A 20,879-nucleotide genomic window follows, 5' to 3' on the forward strand; every position below is an offset into this window, starting at 1 on the left:
CTCGCGACCCCGCGGCTGGGCTCTTAAAGGCAACGTACAGGTACGTGCTTGTGCCCTTCTGCCGACGTATATCGGCGTGAAGGGGTCCTTAAGTGGTTAACAACACTCTGTAAATGTCTTGGCACTAAGAAGGCCAATTGTTGGAGTTTTTGAGAGGAATGATGTCCTTTTCTTGCCAGATATAGGGCTCCAACTGCTCAACTGTCCTGGGTCTTTGTTGTATTTTTCGTTTTAGGATGCGTTAAATATTTTCAATTAGTTCAGGTAGTCCAGTTAAGCATCTGGACTCTACTGCAAAGCCATGCTGTTGTCGTAGTTGCAGTATGCAGTTTAGCATTGTTCTGCTGAAATATGCAAGGCCTTCCCCGAAAAAGACATCACCTGGATGAAAACACATGCTCTAAAACCTGGATATATCTTTCAGCATTGATGGTGCCTTTTCAGATGTGCAAGCTGGCCATTCAATTGACACTAATGCACCCTCTTACCATCAGATATGCAGGCTTTTTAACTGATCACTGATGGTAAGCCAGAAGGTTCCTTTTATTTTGGCCTGGAGGACATGGCGCCAATAGTTGCCAAAAAGAATGCCAAGTTTCAATTCATCTGACCACAGAACAGTTTTCCACTTTGCAACAGACCATTTTAAATGAGCTTTGGCCCAGAAATGACAGCGGTGGTTCTGGATCATGTTCAGATGTGGCTTCTTTGCATGATAGAGCTTAAAAGCATTGGTGTTCATATTCCTGATATGTGCTTGCTTTACTATTTACTTGAATGAGAACGTATCCTGTTCTCTTTGGATTGCTTCCTGTATGTGAAAACTCTGGTGTTCACCTAGTCCCCTTGCTTTCTTATTTAACTGATCAAACTAAGCAGGAGAGCACACAGGGTGGTCGGTTCCCTAGCTGTGCTGGGAACTCAACCTGCTCTTCTCCAAAAATCAGACTTGTCCTTACTAGAGGTCGACCGATATATCGTCCGATATTCTTCCATTTTGGAGAAATCGGCATTGGGCGGTTTATTATCCAAATGTGGCCGATATTTAACACATCTGTGTCAGCAGAGTGTGGAGAAACGTGGGATTCCTCCTCCCTTGTCCACACTGTCTGCAGAGCAGCGCCGGGTGTGTGAAAGAGAGAGAAGGGAGCTGTCATTAGCGGGCTTTGATGTCGGGGTGGGTGGGACCCAGCTATCCAACACAAGCCAATGGAATGAGGTCTGGGCGGACTGCTACATGTATGTGGCCCGCCCCTTTCTTTAATGGCCCGCTCATTGGCTGGATAGCTGCTGGGTCCGACATCACGCTGAATCTGAGCTCCCCCCCTCTCTCTCTCGGCTGTGAAACCTGCCAGTGCCACCTGCCAATGCCATCCAGTGCCACCTGCCAGTGCCAACTAATGCCATCCAGTGCCAACTGATGCCATCCAGTGCCACCTGCCAATGCCACCTGCCAGTGCCAACTGCCAGTGCTAACTATTGCCAATTAGTGCCACCTGCCAATCAGTACCATCCAGTGCCACCTGCAAATGCCATCCAGTGCCACCTGCCAGTGCTAACTATTGCCATCCAGTGCCAATTAGTGCCACCTGTCCATGCCAATTAGTGCCACCTGCCAGTCAGTGCCACTTGCCAGTGTCACCTGTTAGTGCCACCTGCCAGTGCCATGTGCCAATCAGTGACATCTGCCAGTGCCAACCAGTGCCACCTGCCAATGCTAACTAGTGCCACCTGCCAGTGTCAATTAGTGCCACCTGCCAGTGGCAAGAAGTGCCACCTGCCAATCAGTGCCAACCAGTACCACTTGCCAGTGACACCTGTTAGTGCCTGCCAGTGCCATCTGCTAGTGCCATGTTCCAGTGCCAATTAGTTCCATCAAGTGCAACCTACCAGTGCCAATTAGTGCCACCTTTCAATCAGTACCACTTTCCAGTGTTACCTGTAAGTGCCACGAGCCAGTGCCACCTGCCAAAAAAACAAATCGGCCTAAAATATCGGCCGCAAAAATCGGCATCCTATATCGGCCAGACAAAAACCCTTATCGGTCGACCTCTAGTCCTTACACGTCAAAACAAAACAGAAAACAATTATTTTATGATGTTTTTGTTTTTGTTTTTATATCTATACAAAAATGTTTTGCCTTTCATTTCTATTTTAAACGGAATGGGTCGTTTTTACAAGATGATCGTTTACAATAATGTTAACTTGCATTTTTGGATGGCACGGCCAACTGTGTTCAGACAGTGATTTTCTGGAAGTGTTCCTGAGCCTATGCAATCATGTCTATCACAGTATAATGCCTGTTTTTGATGCTGTGCCATCTGAGGGGTCCGTAGATCACTGGCATCCGATGTCGTTTTTTGGCCTTGTCGCTTATGCACAGAGATTTCTACAGATTCTCAGAATCTTTTGACGATATTATGTACTGTAGATAATGTTATATTTAAAGTCATTTTATTTTTACATTGGGAAACATTCTGAAATTGCTCAACAATTTTTAGACGCAGCTTTTCTCTGTCTGGTGAACCTCTGCTCATCTTTACAACTGAGGCACTCTGACTTGCTAAGATGCTTTTTTTTATACCCAATGATTATTGCATTATAAAGAGCTACAGAGTGGGGGGAGGAGAACAGTAATCGCCTGCGAAATAAGTATGGGAATAAAAAAGTGTGGTTAATATCTTATTGTCTATACACCAGGTACACTAAATATGAAATAACTGCAAGTTATTATTGACAAGCAAATTGTACATTGTAATTCAGTGTCTCAAGAATATGGAGATTTCTGTAGAAACCTTGGTAACTAAATCTTTTTTTATTTCCTTAACATTGCAGGGGTGTGTTTAGGTCTTTGATCATGAAACACTTTCCTTCAACTAAGAGGAAACGAGAGAAAGGCATGCTGAAAAGGAAAAGTGCGTAAAAGGCTTTAAGTTTTTTTTACCTTAATTGTCAATGAAAATTTGCTATTTTTAAAAGAGGAAGAACTTCATTACAAAAAAAAAAAAAAAAATGTAGCAACAAATACTGTAGCTGCTGGCTTTTAACACACAGACACTTAACAACCCAGTGATCCAGGTCTGTCTTCACCTGCGCTGGTTCTTGTCCAGTCTTCGGGTCCCCAGAGCCACCATCTTGACTGTGGGAAGCCAGGTGTGACTTCCTGAGCTCCCCATGCTCTTACTGAATGGTCCTGCAGTCTCCTGGAGATGGCCCCATAAGGTTGCAGGTGGGGAGCAGGTACCTGTCAAAAATAGGTACAGTGCCTTGACAAAGTATTCAGACCCCTTGAAATTTTTGACATTTTGTCATGTTACAACCAAAAACAAAAATGTATTTCATTGGGCTTTTATGTGATGGACCAACACAAAGTGGCACATAATTGTCAAGTGGAAGAAAAATTATAAATGGTTTTTAAACTTTTTACAAATATCTGAAAACTGCGGCGTGCATTTGTATTCAGCCCCCTTTACTTTGATACCCCTAACTAACATCTAGTGGAGCCAATTGCCTTCAAAAGTCATCTACTTGGTAAATGGAGTCCACCTGTGTGTAATTTAATCTCTGTATAAATACAGCTGTTCTGTGAAGCCCTTAGAGGTTTGTTCGAGAACCTTAGCTAACTAACCGCATCATGAAGGCCCAGGAACACACCAGACAGGTCAGGGATAAAGTTGTGTAGAAGTTTAAAGCAGGGTTAGGGTATAAAAAAATATCCCAAACTTTGAACATCTCACAAAGCACTATTCAATCCATCCTACCAAGACATGGCCGTCCACCTAAACTGACAGACTGGCCAAGGAGAGTATTAATCAGAGAAGCACCCGTGAGTACCAGAGTAACTCTGGAGGAGCTGCAGAGATCCACAGCTCAGGTGGGTGAATCTCCACAGGACAACTATTAGTTGTCAAATCTGGCCTTCATGGGAGAGTGGCAAGAAGAAAGCCATTGTTAAATAAAAAAAAATATATAAAAATCCTAACAAGGCCCGTTTGCAGTTTACGAGTCATATGGGGGACACAGCAAACATTGTGGAAGAAGGTGCTTTGGTCAGATGAGACTACAATTTAACTTTTTGGCCTAAAAGCAAAACGTGTGGCGGAAAACTAACACTGCACATCACCCTGAACACACCATCCCCGTGCATCATGTTGGGACAGGAAAGCTGGTCAGAGTTGATGGGAATATGGATGAAGCCAAATACAGGGCAATCTTAGAAGAAACCCTGTTAGAGTATGCAATAGACTTGAGACTGGGGGGAGGTTCACCTTCCAGCAAAACAACGACCCTAAACATACAGCCAGAGCTGCAATGGAATGGTTTAGATCAAAGCATACTCATGTACTAAAATTGGCCCAGTCAGCCCAGACCTAAATCCAATTGAAAATTGCTGTTCACAGATGCTCTCCATCCAGAGCTTGAGCTATTTCACAAAGAAAAATGGGCAAAAATTTCACTCTCTAGATGCAAAGCTGGTAGAGACATACCCCCAAAAAATTGCAGCTGTAATTGCAGCAAAAGATGTTTCTACAAAGTATTGACTAGGGTGCTGAATTCAAATGCACACCAAACTTTTCACATATTTATTTGTAAAAAAAAATTGGAAAACCATTTATCATTTCCCTTCCACTTCACAATTATGTGTCACTTTGTGTTGGTCTATCACGTAAAACGCCCAATAAAATTCAGAATCGGCAAAACTTTCTTTTGTAAGTGAAGTTTGCTTAAAATATTTTCCCCTCATTCTGTGTAGTATGTTCTAGCTTTATGTCTTTTGCGTTCTTACTTTGCTCTCTGTAAATAATATTGCATCAGCTTGTTTTCACCATTTCATGGTTTTTGCTATTTTTTCTTAAGAACGAGGAAAACCACGCACTGGAAAGTTTTCACGTTGTGATCTTGCTGGATTATTGCGCATCAGTGAGGAAAGTAGCTCTGATTCTGATGGCGTGCTGGACAGTGACTCTAATTCCTCCCCTGAGTCCCTACAGGATAATGATGACGTCATCTTTGTGGAACACACCTTAAATGGGCTAACAATACCGGATCGTGGTAAGCACAATGGGAATGCCATTATGGGCGTTTTTGCTTTTTCATTTTTTACAAAATCAAATTGACTTATTAAGTCAGTAGCGTCCAACTTAGAATTGCCCAAAAGTCATATTCTACTTAAAATGTCATGGTGAAGGAGATTTAGATATACATATGTTGGTGACATTCTGTACTTTATTTTATCTTTTCATAGGCCCAGAACAGGTAGAACAAATGAAGATGGATCTTTTGGCCAAGGTGGAAGAACTAGGCAAGGAGCTGCCTCTTAACACTTTGGACATGCTTATAGACCAGTTTGGAGGTCCAGAGAAAGTGGCGGAGGTATTTTGATTATGTATTCTCAAAACATGCCATAGCCTTCATTTTTTTTTTTTTTTTAAGAGTTATACAAGTGTCTCTGTTCCTTAGATGACTGGTAGGAAGGGTCGTGTGGTTCATCGCAGTGATGGCTCGCTCGGTTTTGATTCTCGGGCTGAGCAGAATCTATCCATAGATAATATCAATTTAAGGGAAAAGGAACGTTTTATGAATGGGAGCAAGGTAAAGCCACTTTTATTATTCTGCTCTCTTGATAATCTATAGTTTAATCTCGACTTTAGTGACGCTTTTGTTTTTTTTTTAAATCGTTACACATGAAGCTGGTGGCAATTATTTCTGAAGCATCGAGTTCAGGTATTTCACTACAAGCTGACCGGCGGGTACCAAATCAACGCCGACGGGTACACATGACACTGGAACTGCCGTGGAGTGCTGATAGAGCTATACAACAGTTTGGTGAGTTTTATGTATGGTTTTTAATATGGTGATTTCATATATTTACTTTCAATCTGTGTCACTGTCCATAGTCTCCCTTGCTAAAAGAAAACAATTTTCCCATAATTTCTAGGTCGCACTCACCGCTCTAATCAGGTGTCTGCTCCTGAATACGTTTTTCTTATATCAGAACTTGCTGGAGAGAGGCGGTTTGCTTCTATTGTGGCCAAAAGACTGGAGAGCTTGGTAAGTACAGTATATATTTTGTAATCATGTATACTGTAATAGAGTATATTAGTAATATATATAAAAATCTAATCCGACTGGACACGGGCAACTTATTCATAGCCGATGGGTTATAGGCTCGTACCTTCAGGTGATTGGACACTGGCAAGCTTTGGAGGACTTCCCCTCCCCCCATGGGGTGTGAGACTCTGTGGGGGAGGTTTACTAAAACTGGTTCACACAGAATCCAGGGCAGCTGTGAATCGTAACCAGTTACCTTCTAACTTCAGCTTGTTCGATTAGAGTGATTGTAAAGCTTAATTCTTTTAAATTATTATTACTAAAATAATAAACATGTCCTACATACTTTTTCCAGCATCTCCCACCTGCTGTTTGCCCCCATAGGAGGGGCTGGGGGGGGCTACTATTAAAAGATTTTTTTTTTTTATAACATCCAGTTTATTGAAAGAAAGACAAGAGAAGCTTAATTCGGGAGTCGCAGCTCCCAATCAGAATACAATACAAAACAATTCAGCAAAAATATACGGTATCTAATGATATTGCAAGTGGTAGCAAGTAAACATATCTGTAAATGTCAAGTGACAGCAACAAGATATACATAACATAGGGGTTGACATATGTCAAATAAACACTAGAAATAAATCTAAGCTCAATGTCTCAGTATTGATAGAGAGGTAAAGAGAAAGCAAATGGGGGGAAGCGTAGAGAAAGGGGAAAGGAATAATGCGAAAAAGAAAAGGGAAGGTGGGGGGGAGGAACGACACAGAGGGGGTCAGGCACATTCCAGCTCCAGCGATATGTCTGTGGACCATAAAGAGTACTGAAAGGCAACAGGTGCATGGGCAAGACATTCTAAGTCATCATTTTTGCGTAAGTTTGTGAGAATCTAAATTGAATCCAGGGAGACCACGTTTGAAAAAATCTCTCACTTCCGTCGGACTGAGCTACAGTCTCCTCCATGTTGTAAATTTCAGTTACCTTGGACAGCCAATCACGAATCGAAGGGACTCGCGAAGACTTCCAGAACAGGGGTACCAGGGCCTTGGCTGCATTTAAAAGGTGCTTAGAAAGTGAGTTCCTGTACCTTTTGATATGACCCGTTTGAAATATGCAAGAGGCAACATGCCGCATTAAGCTCCATCTTGGTCTCCGTGATGACTTTAATTGCCTCACACACCTCCTGCCAAAAGGGAGCAATCAGAGGACACTGCCACCATATGTGGAGGAGAGTGCCCCTATCCTCACCGCATCTCCAACACGTATCTGGAGTCTGCGGAAACCAAGAATGCAGTTTCACAGGTGTAGCGTACCAGTGGGTGAGTAATTTGTGAGCAGTTTCCTGCGTCCTAGAGCTAAGGGAGCACTTGTGGGCCAGAGTACAGGCTCTCCACCATTGGGACTCCGAAATCTGCATGTCCAGGGCCTGCGACTTAAAATATTTTTTACCTCAAAACAGATAATGCATTAACCACTTGCTTACTGGGCACATATACCCCCTTCCTGCCCAGGCGAAATTTCAGCTTTCAGCACTGCGTCGCTTTAAATTAAAACTGCGCGGTCTTGCGACGTGCTTCCCAAACAAAATTTACGTCCTTTTTTTCCCACAAATAGAGCTTTCTTTTGGTGGTATTTGATCACCTCTGCGGTTTTTATTTTTTTGCGCTATAAACAAAAAAATGGCGACAGATTTGGAAAAAAAAATGCACAATATTTTTTACTTTTTGCTGTAATAAATATCCCATTTTTTTCTCAGTTTAGGCCGATACGTATTCTACATATTTTTGGTTAAAAAAAAAATCGCAATAAGCGTATAGTGATTGGTTTGCTCAAAAGTTTTAGTGGCTACAAAATAGGGGATAGAATTCTGACATTTTTTTTATTTTTTTATTTTTTTTTACTAGTAATACGGCGATCTGCGAATTTTGGCAAGACTGCGATATTGCGGCGGACACGTCAGACACTTTTGACACATTTTTGGGACCATTCACATTAATACAGCGAAAAGTGCTATAAAAATGCATTGATTACTGTATAAATGTTACTGGCAGGGAAGGGGTTAACACTAGGGGGTGAGGAAGGGGTTAAATGTGTATCCTGGGAGTGATTCTTACTGTGGGGGAAGGGGGACTGACTGGGGGAGGTGACCGATGCTGTGTCCCTATGTACAAGGGACACAGCATCTGTTTCCTCTCCCTGACAGGACGTGGAGCTCTGTGTTTACACACAGAGCTCCACGTCCCTGCTCTGTTATTGCCGATCGCGGGTACCTGGAGGACATCGCGGCCGCCAGGCACGCGCATTGGCATCTCGGGGACGTGCGCGCCCCCCAGTGGCCGGAGGACCCGAGGACGTCAAAAGACGGCGGCTGGGATTTATAGAGCCACCTTGCCGCCGTCATTTGACTATATGCCGGGTCTGAAGTAGTTGAGGTAAAAAAATGTTTACCTTTACAAACACTTTAAGCTTTGACAGTAAAACCTAGACGCTGATTGGTTACTATGCACAGCTGCACTAGATCCTGAGTGTGCCAATTTTAGTAAATCTCCCCCATGAGTCGCCAGTTTTTTGCTAGTGTCTTGATGTGATGGACCTCTTCTCCTTCCCAGAGAAATCGGCTTCACTATTTTATTATTTTTTTTCTAATTTTATTATTTTTATGTAAATGTTTAGATGCCCTGGATCACATCATGAGTCATGAACAAATATCCTGATTGCAGCAGCACTCTGAGCTTGGATATTTAACCCCTGTTGTTTTTTGAGCCTTTTGGCACAGGTTTGCTTGCCTAGTAGCCCATCCCTGTATTCAATGCCTGGCAACATCCAATGCAATTAAAGGGTTTGTAAAGGAAATTTTTTTTTTTTATCTTAATAGCTTCCTTTACCTTAATGCAGTGTTGTTTTTATGTCCTCATTGTTCGTTTTTGCTCTCAAGCTGCTGCAATTCTTCTCTGATCTCCACACTTCCTGGTTGTCTGTTTCCTGATGACCACAGTGCTGGGAGCTTTCTCTCTGTGGTCACTAACTTCAAGGAGGTGTGATTACTGTGTGTCTAAAACCCCTCAGCACCAATCAGTTTCGTTTTCCAAACCATCACTGCCCTGTATTGGCTCTGTGGCTCTGTACAGCAGAGAGGCAGGAAACCACATGCAAAAACTAAACTAGAAACTACAGGTACATTATATGATTGATTTTTATCTATTTTTAATCCTTTTTAAAAGGAATCGGTTACCTATTATGTCTCTATACCCTGTAAACAGTCATTTCAGCATACATTTTTTTTTATTTACAACTCCTTTAAGATCAGAGAAATTTTGACTTGCCTATAAATTCAGTATTTTGGCATACTCCACAGGACAACCTTCCTAAACTATCCTTGTTAATCTGTATTGCAAAACTGAGCACTCATGAAATAGATTAGGGTATAGGGGAGGCAGCTGTGGGTGGGGGAGGCTGTGGTATGTCCTCAAAAGCTTGCCAGTGCCCAGAGGCGTTTCAGTTCGCATGTGTTGCGCTATATAAGTTTCTCACTCACTCAGTCATCTAAAGGTACACGCCTATAACTCATGAGGAATGAATAAGTGGACTGTGTGTACTTCAAGATATGGAATTTACAGGTAAGTCAAAATTCTTCTGATCTGCTTCTCATTACTTGATGGGATCTGTTCAAACAGGGTGCACTTACTCATGGGGACCGGAGAGCCACAGAATCCAGAGATCTCAGCAAGTACAACTTTGAAAACAAGGTTAGTAGGACTGCTCTTCCTAATGGGTTGTTTGCTTAAAACTTAAGTTTAGTCAAAATAAAAAATCAGCACAAGGGACATTACTTGCAGTATGTGCCGCTTCTGCTGCAGTCTCCTGTTGGCTTTCTGCCCAGCATCTCCATTCATAGAAACCTCTATTAACCCCAAAACACAATCGATATCCTTAATTACCTTTTTATTCCAACATGCATAAAATCACATGGATAAAAGACATAAGCAAATGTATAGAAAACCTCCCTCAGAAACCACCCATAGAGGTAGACACCAAACGTGTCACAATAATGCAAAATTCAACCCTTGAAGAGACAGAATAATGATGGATTCAACTCTTAGAATTATGCAGCTAAATAAGGTGTCTTCCATGGGTAGGCAGTCTCTCTCAACGTGTTTGTGGGAACACCCCTGCTTCTTTTGGACGTGAGGAGAGCTAGAAGGGTAAAAACATAACATTTCAAAGAACAAAATCATAAAGCACATGTGTTTACTTGATAACATAAATCAAAAATAAGCTTGTCAAGCCAAAAGTTTGTTTGATCAAGTGAAAAAAAAGATCTATTAATGCTAAAAAGAACCAGTATAAGGGCTTTACTGTGGCTGACTAGGGCACTTTGGGATCTTATGCAATTATTAGAGGAGAATGAATGTGGGGATGACTCTGAGGTGGAGACATCTAGCTCTGGTTATTTTGAGGGTGACAAGCTGCTCAACAAGCAACACCCAATAAGTTTAGGTTGAAGTTTTTTTCTTTGCAATCAGAATTTTATTGTAAAAAAAGGCAATATACAATTTAACATAACGGTAGAAATGTAAAAATCCATATTGAAACCGAACATAAACCAGGATTCCAATTGAGGAGCATACCATACAGAACAACAAATAATTAGAGGTAGGCATCAAAGGATAACAGAATCAGGCAAAGGGTATGCTACTTATATGAAGATATCGAAGCTACGTGAAGGAATATGCCAGCTGTGTAATCTCTCATCTGGAGTCTTAAAAAAAATAGGGGGATAATGAGTACCATGTTTCTTGAAGGGGAAGGGCGAATAACATATAGTGGTGGCGGGCATGAAAAAAAAAACCATTAGATTATAATACTTCCACTAAGGTCGATACAGTCCTCTTATATATAAGTTCCTCTAGGAGATAGGTATCATTAGTCAAAAAGGGGGAGAGGGGAGAAGAAAAAGGGCTTTTCTATATCAAATGATTAAATGGCTTCCAGTCTACACATCTATTAGTTCTGACAATTTGACAGCTAATCAGCGTCCTGCCCTTAGGTCCCTACTTGATCGTCGGGACATAGTCTTCAAGCCATCTGACAAAGGGGGCAATCTGGTTCTCATGACCCCCTATCTTTCCCTGAGGCGATGTGGTTGAAGATTTCAAATAACACTTCTTGGTATACCCTAATTGCATTTCAGCCGATGTGATGAATAGGTTTACCAGCGAGTTTAGAATCCTCCCGATGGATGCCTATGTACAAGCCTTTATTAATAAGGATACGTTTCGCTATTTTAATGTCAAATTCCCACTTACCCCCACATTCTTTTGCCTCCCCAAAACTAAAAAAAGTCTTGCCTTCCTGCCGGGATGCCCCATAGTGACTGGAATGGGTTTTCTGACAGAAAAAGCTAGCAAGTATGTTGCTTTCTTTCTAAACCCACAATGTCACCCAGCTCCCATCTTATGTCAAGGACACTATCGATCCTCGCAAAATGATTGATGCTTTTCTGATTTCCCCCGATGCCCTGCTGGTGGCTATTGATATAGAGGCACTTTACTCTTGTATCCCCCATGGGCAGGGCATCGGGGGTTGTTTCTCCTAGAGCAGCATCAAGCTTCTTTTGCCTTTCAACAAGTTCATTCTCCAGCTCCTTGAATGTGTCCTGACACGTAATTACTTTGTATTTTTGGATAAGCATTATTTACAGAAGGAGTTTTCTATTGATTTGCTTAAGTCTTTTATACATGCGATTGTATGCATGTTGTAATAAAAATGTAATGGTTTTATATTGAGACTGCAGCACAACAGAAGCACAAATTGACACATCTACTGACTGTAGCTATGTCACTTTTTGCTAAGCTTGGATCTAAATTTAGGCGTCGACTTTGTTAGATCTTTAAAAAAATGTAACAGATTTTATAGTCCAGACACAGCACAGGAATCTACAGAGAATGCTGTGCTGTAGCCAATGATTTAAATCTTAGTGCTTGTATTGTCTTCTTGTAGCCATCATTCTATATGTAAAAACAAGTTTGATTTGGGGCATTGATTTTCTTTCTATACTGTTTGAAAATTGTGTTGTTAATTGCTTTTCCTATCTGTGTAGTATGGGTCAAGATCACTGGAACAGATATTATCAGCTATCCTGAACCAGACACAAAGGGATGTGCCTCCTCCACAAGGGTACCCAGGAGGCCCTGCTGCTTTCTTCCAGGGTAATTTGCAATTAAACTAAATTCACTTTTTTTTTTTTTTATCTGTTCGCTTCCCTCTCCATATTGTGATTATAATACTCAAAAAACAGCACGTGTAGATATCTAAAAAAAACTAGGTTATAGAAGTTTTACATGTGTATATATTCTGTCTTCACTTTAATATACTGTTTAGAAAGTGCACACTCTGTTAGAATTATCACTTCCTGATTCCCCTGTTGGAGAAGGGAAGTGCTAGACACTGTGAGACAATGTGAGAAAGCTGATTGGAGGAAACGCACGCATGCAGAGCTTGCCTGTGTGTAGTTTAGCTGGCTGCTAATCTATTTTATAGCAAACTCCTCCAACACACACTAAAAGTTATCATGCTGATAACGGACAAACAGAGCTATGAGACTAATGCCCCGTACTCATGATCGGAAATTCCGACCGCAAAAGTCCGTTGTGAGCCTTTGAACGAAAATTCCAACCGTGTGTATGCTCCATCAGACTTTTGCTGTTGGAATTTCCGCCAACAGATTGAGAGCTGGTTCTCAAATTTCCAGACGGAAATAATTCCTATCGGAAAATCTCCGCTTGACGTAGTGTTGTACGTCACCACCTTCTTGGCGGTCGAACGTTCAGAGAACTTTTGTGTGACCGTGTGTATGCAAGCCAAGCTTGAGCGGAATTCCGTCGGAAAAACCATCCAAGGTTTTTCAGATGGAAAATCCGATCGTGTGTATGCGGCATTAGTGTTTTAAAGAGATGAGAAAACACTGCAGATATATGTGCCCAGCTCAAATTTCATAAATTGGGTTTACGTCCACTTCAAATTACCTAATCAGATTAGACCATTTAGGGCCACAGTACATTTAAAATTAGCCTATATAAAAGAACAAAACCGTTGCTGTTTTGATGTTGCGCCTTGAGTAGCATTTTAGACGCATACAATTCCAAGAACATATGATTGGGAATGTACCTTAAAAGCATGTTTCATTCTCATCAATTAAGGGACGCTGAAAGTTTTCACTTTCTGCCACCTACAGGAGGACTGGAGACTGGCAAACAAAAAAAAATGTAAGCTAGCCCAAGACAACCCCTCCTGCTACCAGTATGCCTTAGTTTTTTCTCGTTTCCTAGGAGGATGGGTGTCTTTTTCTACAGTTCTGCTGTGTTAAAGTTCACTTTAACCACTTGCTGACCGCCGCCTTTATATTTACATCGGCAGACGTAATATATGTCCGCCGGTGTCCCGCGATCGTGTCACGGAGTTGCAGAACGAGGAGATGTAAACAAGGCATTTCCCTGTTCTGCCTAGTGACAGGACAGTGATCAGTTAGAATCACTCCCTACGACACACTTAACCCCTTCCTTGCCCCCTAGTGGTTAACCCTTTAACTGCCAGTGTCATATACACAGTAATCGGTGCATTTTTATAGCACTGATCGCTGTAAAAAAGACAATGGTCCCAAAATAGCGTCAAAAGTGTCTGATGTGTCTGCCATAATGTCGCCGTCGCAATAAAAATCACAGATTGCCGCCATTACTAGTAAAAAATTCCATAAATCTATCCCCTATTTCGTGGACGCTATAACTTTTGCGCAAACCAATCCATATACGCTTATTACTATTTTTTTTTTTTTTTACCAAAAATATGTAGAAGAATACATATCACCCTAAACAAATAAAGAAATTTCATTTTTTTATATATTTTTTGGGGATATTTATTACAGCAAAAAGTAAAAAATATTTTTTTTTTTAAATTGTCACTCTTTGGGTTTATAGCACAAAAAAATAAAAACCACAGAGGTGATCAAATGCCACCAAAAGAAAGCTCTATTTGTGAGGAAAAAAAGGACGTCTATTTTGTTTGGGTGCAACGTCGCACAAACGCGCAATTGTCCGTTAAAGCGACGCAGTGCCGAATCACAAAAAATGGCCTGGTCATTGGGCAACCAAATGCTCAACAGGGTGCTCAACAGCACCCTGGTAGTTCATTGAGAACTACAAGCCAGCAGACGCAAAGGCTGACAGTACTTGTAGTCCATACATTCACAAAACTCTTTTCTTGGAGTCCTAAGGAACACAGGTCTCCAATCCTCCTGTATTTATGATCATGCTCTCAGGATTGCTTTTCTACAAAACTATTGCATACTGATAGTTGGGTTAATTCTAGGCTGGCCTATAACATTTGTATTATGTGTGCCATCTTCATTTTGACCCATACTGTGGCAGACTCTAAACTTTGATTTCAAATACAAATATACAATGCACACAAACATGCAAATGTATTAGTCTGAATGCATTTACATGCTTTCTAAAAAGAAAATCTTACTCGCACATATCTCACATATATCGCACATACTCACACATATATTTTTTACCAAATGCAAATCCAAAACAAAATACAGGCGGTCCCCGGGTTACAAACAAGATGGGGTCTGTAGGTTTGTTAAGTTGAATTTGTAAGTCGGAACGGTACATTTTTAAACTGTAGCTCCCAGCCAAAAAATGATTTTTAAACTTTTTGGATAGCATAGGGAAGGGTTAACACACCTGTAACGTTTGTTTTGCTGTCTGTGCCCCTGTTCAGAAGATTTCACCTCACTTTCTGTCCCAATGACAATTGGATTTTGAACATTTTGGGTTGTTGTGGAAACAAGGATTGGTGATAAAGCATCAGTGGAGCATCAGTTTTTCCATAATAACTCTTACAGGTGTGCCAACTTTAGTTCACATTTACAACACTAACATATTAGTTCATTTAAAGTGGAGTTCCACCCTAAAGTGGAACTTCCGCTCATCGTATTCCTCCCCCCCCCTCCGGTGCCACAATTGGCACCTTTTGGGGGGAGGGGGGACAGGATACCTGTCAAAGACCAGTATCCTTTCCCACTTCCTGGAGTGCGGCCGCGGCCGTGACGTCACTGCGGGGCTCCCTCCTCCTCCCCTGGCCACCAGGCTAATAGGAGAGAGGAGCGGGGCCTCGCGCATGCGCAGTAGGGTTCCCGGCGTGAAGCCGAAATGCTTTACTGCCGGGTTCCCTTACCCGCAATGGTGACAGCAGCACCCGACTAAAACATCAGCTGCGGTGCCGACATCGAGGGACACCAGGACAGGTAAGTCTCCATTTATTAAAAGCCAGCAGCTGCTGGCTTTTAATTTTTTTGGGGTTTCCTGGAACACCCCTTTAATGCAAATCAGAACCAAATTAACATGTTAGTGTTGCTAGTAGTCATAGTCGAATCTTGGCTGTCTTGCATATTTTCTGGGATTTCATTCAGTCCTGGATCAGAAATAACATCCTTTTTGTAGCCGAAAGCTGTGCATTATTTTTTTTTTAAACTCGGCTGAAAGCAATGGAAAATAGAACAGAAAAATAGTGATATACAGAGTACACGCAATTCATTGCAACCAGTAGGTTTTGGTTTCCGGTAGCCAGGCCAGCTGAAGTGAATTTATGGTTGCTTGCACGTAGAACATTGCTTTTTGACTTGCTGAATATGCCCAGCTACATATATACATAGTTGGTGAGGTTGAAAAAGACACAAGTCCAACCTGTGTGTGTGTATTTTTATGTCAATATTACATTGTATATCCCTGTATGTTGTGGTCGTTAAGGTGCTCATCTAATAGTTTTATTTTTTAATCATCGATGCTGAAACCACTGCTTGTTGAAGAGAATTCCACATCCTTACCGCTCTAACAGTAAAGAACACTCTACGCAGTTTAAGGTTAAATCGCTTCTCTTTTAATCTTAGTGAATGGCCACGTGTATTTTTTAATTCCCTTGCGCGGAAAAGTTTCATCCCTATTGTGGGGCCACCAGTACGGTATCTGTACATTGAAATCATACCCCCTCTCAAGCGTCTTTTTTCCAGAGAATAAGTTCAGTGCTTGCAGTCATTCCCCCATAGCTGAGATTAGGGTTGTCCCGATACCACTTTTTTAGGACCGAGTACAAGTACCGATACTTTTTTTCAAGTAGTCGCCGATACCGAATACCGATACTTTTTTTAAATGTCCCCCCCAAATGCAGCCATGTCCCCCCCATATGCAGCCATGTCCCCCACATATGCAGCCATGTCCCTCTAGCCATGTCCCTCACATATGCAGCCATGTCCCTCACATATGCAGCCATGTCCCTCTAGCCATGTCCCTCACATATGCAGCCATGTCCCTCTAGCCATGTCCCTCACATATGCAGCCATGTCCCTCTAGCCATGTCCCTCACATATGCAGCAATGTCCCTCTAGCCATGTCCCTCACATATGCAGCAATGTCCCTCTAGCCATGTCCCTCACATATGCAGCAATGTCCCTCTAGCCATGTCCCTCACATATGCAGCAATGTCCCTCTAGCCATGTCCCTCGATGCGGCGGCAGCGGTGGGGGGGAAAAGTATTCTATTTAGGTATCGGGGGTATTTGCGCGAGTACGAGTACTCCCGCAAATACTCGGTATCGGTCCCGATACCGATACTGGTATCGGTATCTGGACAACCCTAGCTGAGATCATCCACTCTCTTTATTAGCTTTGTTGCCCTTCTGTGGACCCTCTCCAGTTCCAGCACATCCCTTCTGAGGACTAGTGCCCAGAACTGGCCGGCATACTGCAGGTGCGGCCAGACCAGAGTCTTGTAGAGTGGGAGAATTATTATTTTATCTCTGGAGTTGATCCCCTTTTTAATGCGTGCCAATGTTCTCTTTGCATTACATGCCATTGCTTGTCATCTACTAGAACCCCCAGGTCCTTTTCCATCCTATATTTCCCCAGGTTCTCCCCCAGCGAGTAGATTGCAAATGCATTTTTGGAACCCAAATGCATTATTTTTACATTTTTCAACATTAAACCTCATTTGCAGTGTAGTTGCCCACCCCATTAATTTGTTTAGATCTTCTTGCAAGGTTTCCAAATCCTGCATAGAAGTTATTGCTCTGCTTAGCTTAGTATCGTTCGCAAATATGGAGATTGAGCTGAGATCGTTTATGAATAAATTAAATAGGATTGGTCCCAGGACAGAGCCCTGGGAGACCCCACTATCCACAACAGGCCATTCCGAGTACTCCCCATTTATCACCACTCTCTGGACTCGCCCCCCCCCCTAGCAAGTTTTCAATCCATGTACTAGTTTATGGGGAACTCTATCGAATGCCCTTGAAAAATCTATGTACACCACACCTACAAGCCTTCCTTTATCTAGATGGCAGTTCACCGCCTCATACAAGGTTAATGGGTTGGTTTGGCAAGAATGATTTTTTCATGAATTCATGCGTATTACTGCTAATAATACAATTTTTATTATTAAAGTCTTGTGTATATAGTCCCTTATCATCCCCTTCAAACTATTAATGTTAGGCTAACTGGTCTGTAGTTCCCAAGGATGTATCTCGGCCCCTTTTCAAATATTGGAGCTTTTTTTCAATCAGCTGGTACCATTCCAGTCAGTAGACTGTTCATAAAAATTAGGAACAATGGTTTGGCAATAACTTGATTGAGTTCATTAAGGACCCTTGGGTGTAAGCCATCTGGTCCCAGTGACCTATTAATGTTAAGTTTTTCCAAGTCCATTTCAAATTTTATCCTCCGTTAGCCATGAGGGTGCTTTCTATGACGTGTCATGAAGATAAACATTGCAGTCTTGGTTACTGAATCCCCCCCCATTTCCCTCGTGAAGATTGAGGAGAAGAATCAATTCAAAACCTTCGCCATCTCTCCATCTTTTGTAACCATATTCTCTTCATCATTCTTTATGGGGCCAATATTAGAGGTCGACCGAAATATCGGTTGGCCGATATATCGGCCGATATTTGGCGTTTTTAAATTATTCGGCATCGGCCGATTTGTGCTTTAAAAATGCCGATTTAAACTTCAGCACCGCGACTTGCAAAAAGCTTCTGTAATAGAAGTCAATGCATGTTGCCTGAAGTTTCCCGTAGAAGACCTTCTCTCTCTCCTGGGCAGCCTGCCATGTTTTAGAAAAGATATACAATGTTGCTACTTATCAATTAACTGAACTCCGTGTAGGAGAATTCTCAGTTTAACCATTTAAAGACTAAATCTTTTTTGACACTTGATGCTTACAAGTAAAAATCCTGTATTTTCTGCTAGAAAATTACTTGGAACCCCCAAACATTATATATTTTTTTTTAGCAGAGACCCTAGGAAATAAAATAGCGATTGCTGCAATATTTAATGTTACACGGTATTTGCGCAGCGGTCTTTCAAACACATTTTTTGGGGAAAAAATATACTTTAACAAAAAAAAAATAAACAGTAACGTTAGCCCATATTTTTTTTTTCATCCAAAAGTTTATTACCTGTTTTTGTGTAAAATGTAAAATATTATATATATATATATATATATATATATATATATATATATATATATATATATATATATATATATATATATATATATATATATATAAAATGTAATACACAAAAACAGGTAATGAAAACTTTTGGACGAAAAAATAAAAATATGGGCTAACTTTACTGTTTAGCCCAAAAGCGCCTGAAAAATCGGCTTAACATATCGGCCCAAAAAAATCGGCATCATAAATCGGCTATCGGCCGCCGCGATTTCTAAATATCGGCATCGGCCAGAGAAAAACCCATATCGGTCGACCTCTAGCCAATATGTTCTGACCTTTTTTTCTTACTATTGTGTTCTATCTTAGCCACCCTGATTGCACCCTTACATTTCTTATTGCATTCTTTGTAAAGTTGGAATGCTGATGATGACCCCTCAGCCTTGTATTGTTTGAGGGCCTTCTCTTTTGTTAAGCCACCCAGGACTTTTGGCTCTTTTAAATTTATTTCCCATTGGGATACACTGGCTAATATGCTTAAAAAAAATGTTTCCTTGTGTTCTTTGTTCCTAATATTTTATCCCATTTAATATCTTCTAGCATGGCGAGTAGTTTAGGGAAGTTGGCTCTTTTTTGAAATTTAGTGTCTTTGTATTATCCTTGTGTTTCCCATTTGTGTAATTTATGCTGAAACAAATTGACCTGTGATCGCTGTTTCCTAAATTGCCCCGTATTTCCACATCCGCGATCATGTCTGTATTGTTAGTCATCAGTAGGTCTAATAACTGTCAGGTGTTTATACTGAAATATTAAAACAGTATTATATTAATGGAATTATGCAAAAATCTATTGTTTAGGAGATTTTTACATCTTTCCACAAATAAAACAAATTCAAGTTTGTTTATCTATGCTAGTTTGTGTGTGAAATACAGCGATGTGCTAAAATATATATAATAATAATACAAAAGGAATATACCTTTAATTGTCAATTAAATTAATGCAAATGATAAGAAATTTTACCACAAGCTCTTGTTACAACTACTTCATGACAGCTTAGTAAATGGCTTTCCATGGCTTTACAGATTATGTAAAAACAAACTAGGTGTTGAATTTAACATGTGATTTCTTCTCAAAACAAAGACCTTCAGAGCCGGTTCACACAGGGTCGACCTGTCAGGCGACTTAGCTGCCTGACAAGTCACGGTCCGCAGTAGTCAATGGAACCGTTCTATTAGGAGCGACGCAAGTCGCTCCGACTTAGAAAAAGGTTCCTGCATGACTTTGGGGGCGACTCGGGGCGACTTGCATTGACTTCAATACAGAAGTCATTTTGCAAGTTGCTTCTCAAGTCGCCTTGAGATCGCCTTGCCGAGTCGTGCTGCATGTGTGTGAACCGGCTCTCAAGCTTAAACGTCTTTTACAGTATATGAACCATAAACAAACTTGGTAATTTAACCAAGACTTATTTTAACCACTTCCCGACCCCCGCATGTACATATACGTCCACAATATGGCACGTACAGGCACATGGGCGTATAGGTACGTCCTCGCCTATTAGCGGGTGGGGGGTCCGATCGGGACCCCTACCGCTACATGCGGAGGTCGGGTCCGCTCGGGGAGCGATCCGGGACCACGGCGCGGCTATTTGTTTATAGCCGCTCCGTCGCGATCGCTCCCCGGAGCTGAAGAACGAGGAGAGCCGTGTGTAAACACGGCTTCCCCGTCCTTCACTATGGCGGCGCATCGATCGCGTCATTCCCTTTATAGGGAAGACACGATCGATGACGTCATTCCTACAGCCACACCCCCAAACAGTTGTAAACACATACTAGGTGCACCCTAACTCCTACAGCGCCACCTGTGGTTAACTCCCAAACTGCAACTGTCATTTTCACAATAAAGAATGCAATTTAAATGCATTTTTTGCTGTGAAAATGACAATGGTCCCAAAAATGTGTCAAAATTGTCCGAAGTGTCCGCCATAATGTCGCAGTCACGAAAAAAATTGCTGATCGCCGCCATTAGTAGTAAAAAAAAAATAAAAAATAAAAATGCAATAAAACTATCCCCTATTTTGTAAACACTATAAATTTTGTGCAAACCAATCGATAAACGCTTATTGCGATTTTTTTTTACTAAAAATAGGTAGAAGAATACGTATCGGCCTAAACTGAGGAAAAAAAATGTTTTTATATATGTTTTTGGGGGATATTTATTACAGCAAAAAGTAAAAAATATTGCTTTTTTTTCAAAATTGTCGCTCTATTTTTGTTTATAGCGCAAAAACTAAAAACCGCAGATGTGATCAAATACCACCAAAAGAAAGCTCT

The 20,879-nt window shown here is 41.4% G+C and overlaps 1 protein-coding gene across 6 annotated transcripts in view; it reads left to right on the forward strand.

The window, feature by feature from the left end:
* The window catches only part of SBNO2 (strawberry notch homolog 2), a 149,208-nt gene that overhangs the window by 113,545 nt on the left and 14,784 nt on the right, over window positions 1-20,879 (forward strand). For all 6 annotated transcript variants that reach the window (XM_040323911.1, XM_040323933.1, XM_040323919.1 and 3 more), the window contains 8 exons: window positions 2,836-2,915; window positions 4,858-5,052; window positions 5,246-5,373; window positions 5,461-5,592; window positions 5,691-5,826; window positions 5,939-6,051; window positions 9,723-9,794; window positions 12,149-12,257. In XM_040323911.1, the coding sequence (XP_040179845.1) occupies window positions 2,836-2,915; window positions 4,858-5,052; window positions 5,246-5,373; window positions 5,461-5,592; window positions 5,691-5,826; window positions 5,939-6,051; window positions 9,723-9,794; window positions 12,149-12,257 (965 nt within the window). The remainder of the gene's footprint in view (window positions 1-2,835; window positions 2,916-4,857; window positions 5,053-5,245; window positions 5,374-5,460; window positions 5,593-5,690; window positions 5,827-5,938; window positions 6,052-9,722; window positions 9,795-12,148; window positions 12,258-20,879) is intronic.

Source organism: Rana temporaria, chromosome 1 (genome assembly GCF_905171775.1).
Source record: "Rana temporaria chromosome 1, aRanTem1.1, whole genome shotgun sequence".
Taxonomy (NCBI): Eukaryota; Metazoa; Chordata; class Amphibia; order Anura; family Ranidae; genus Rana; species Rana temporaria.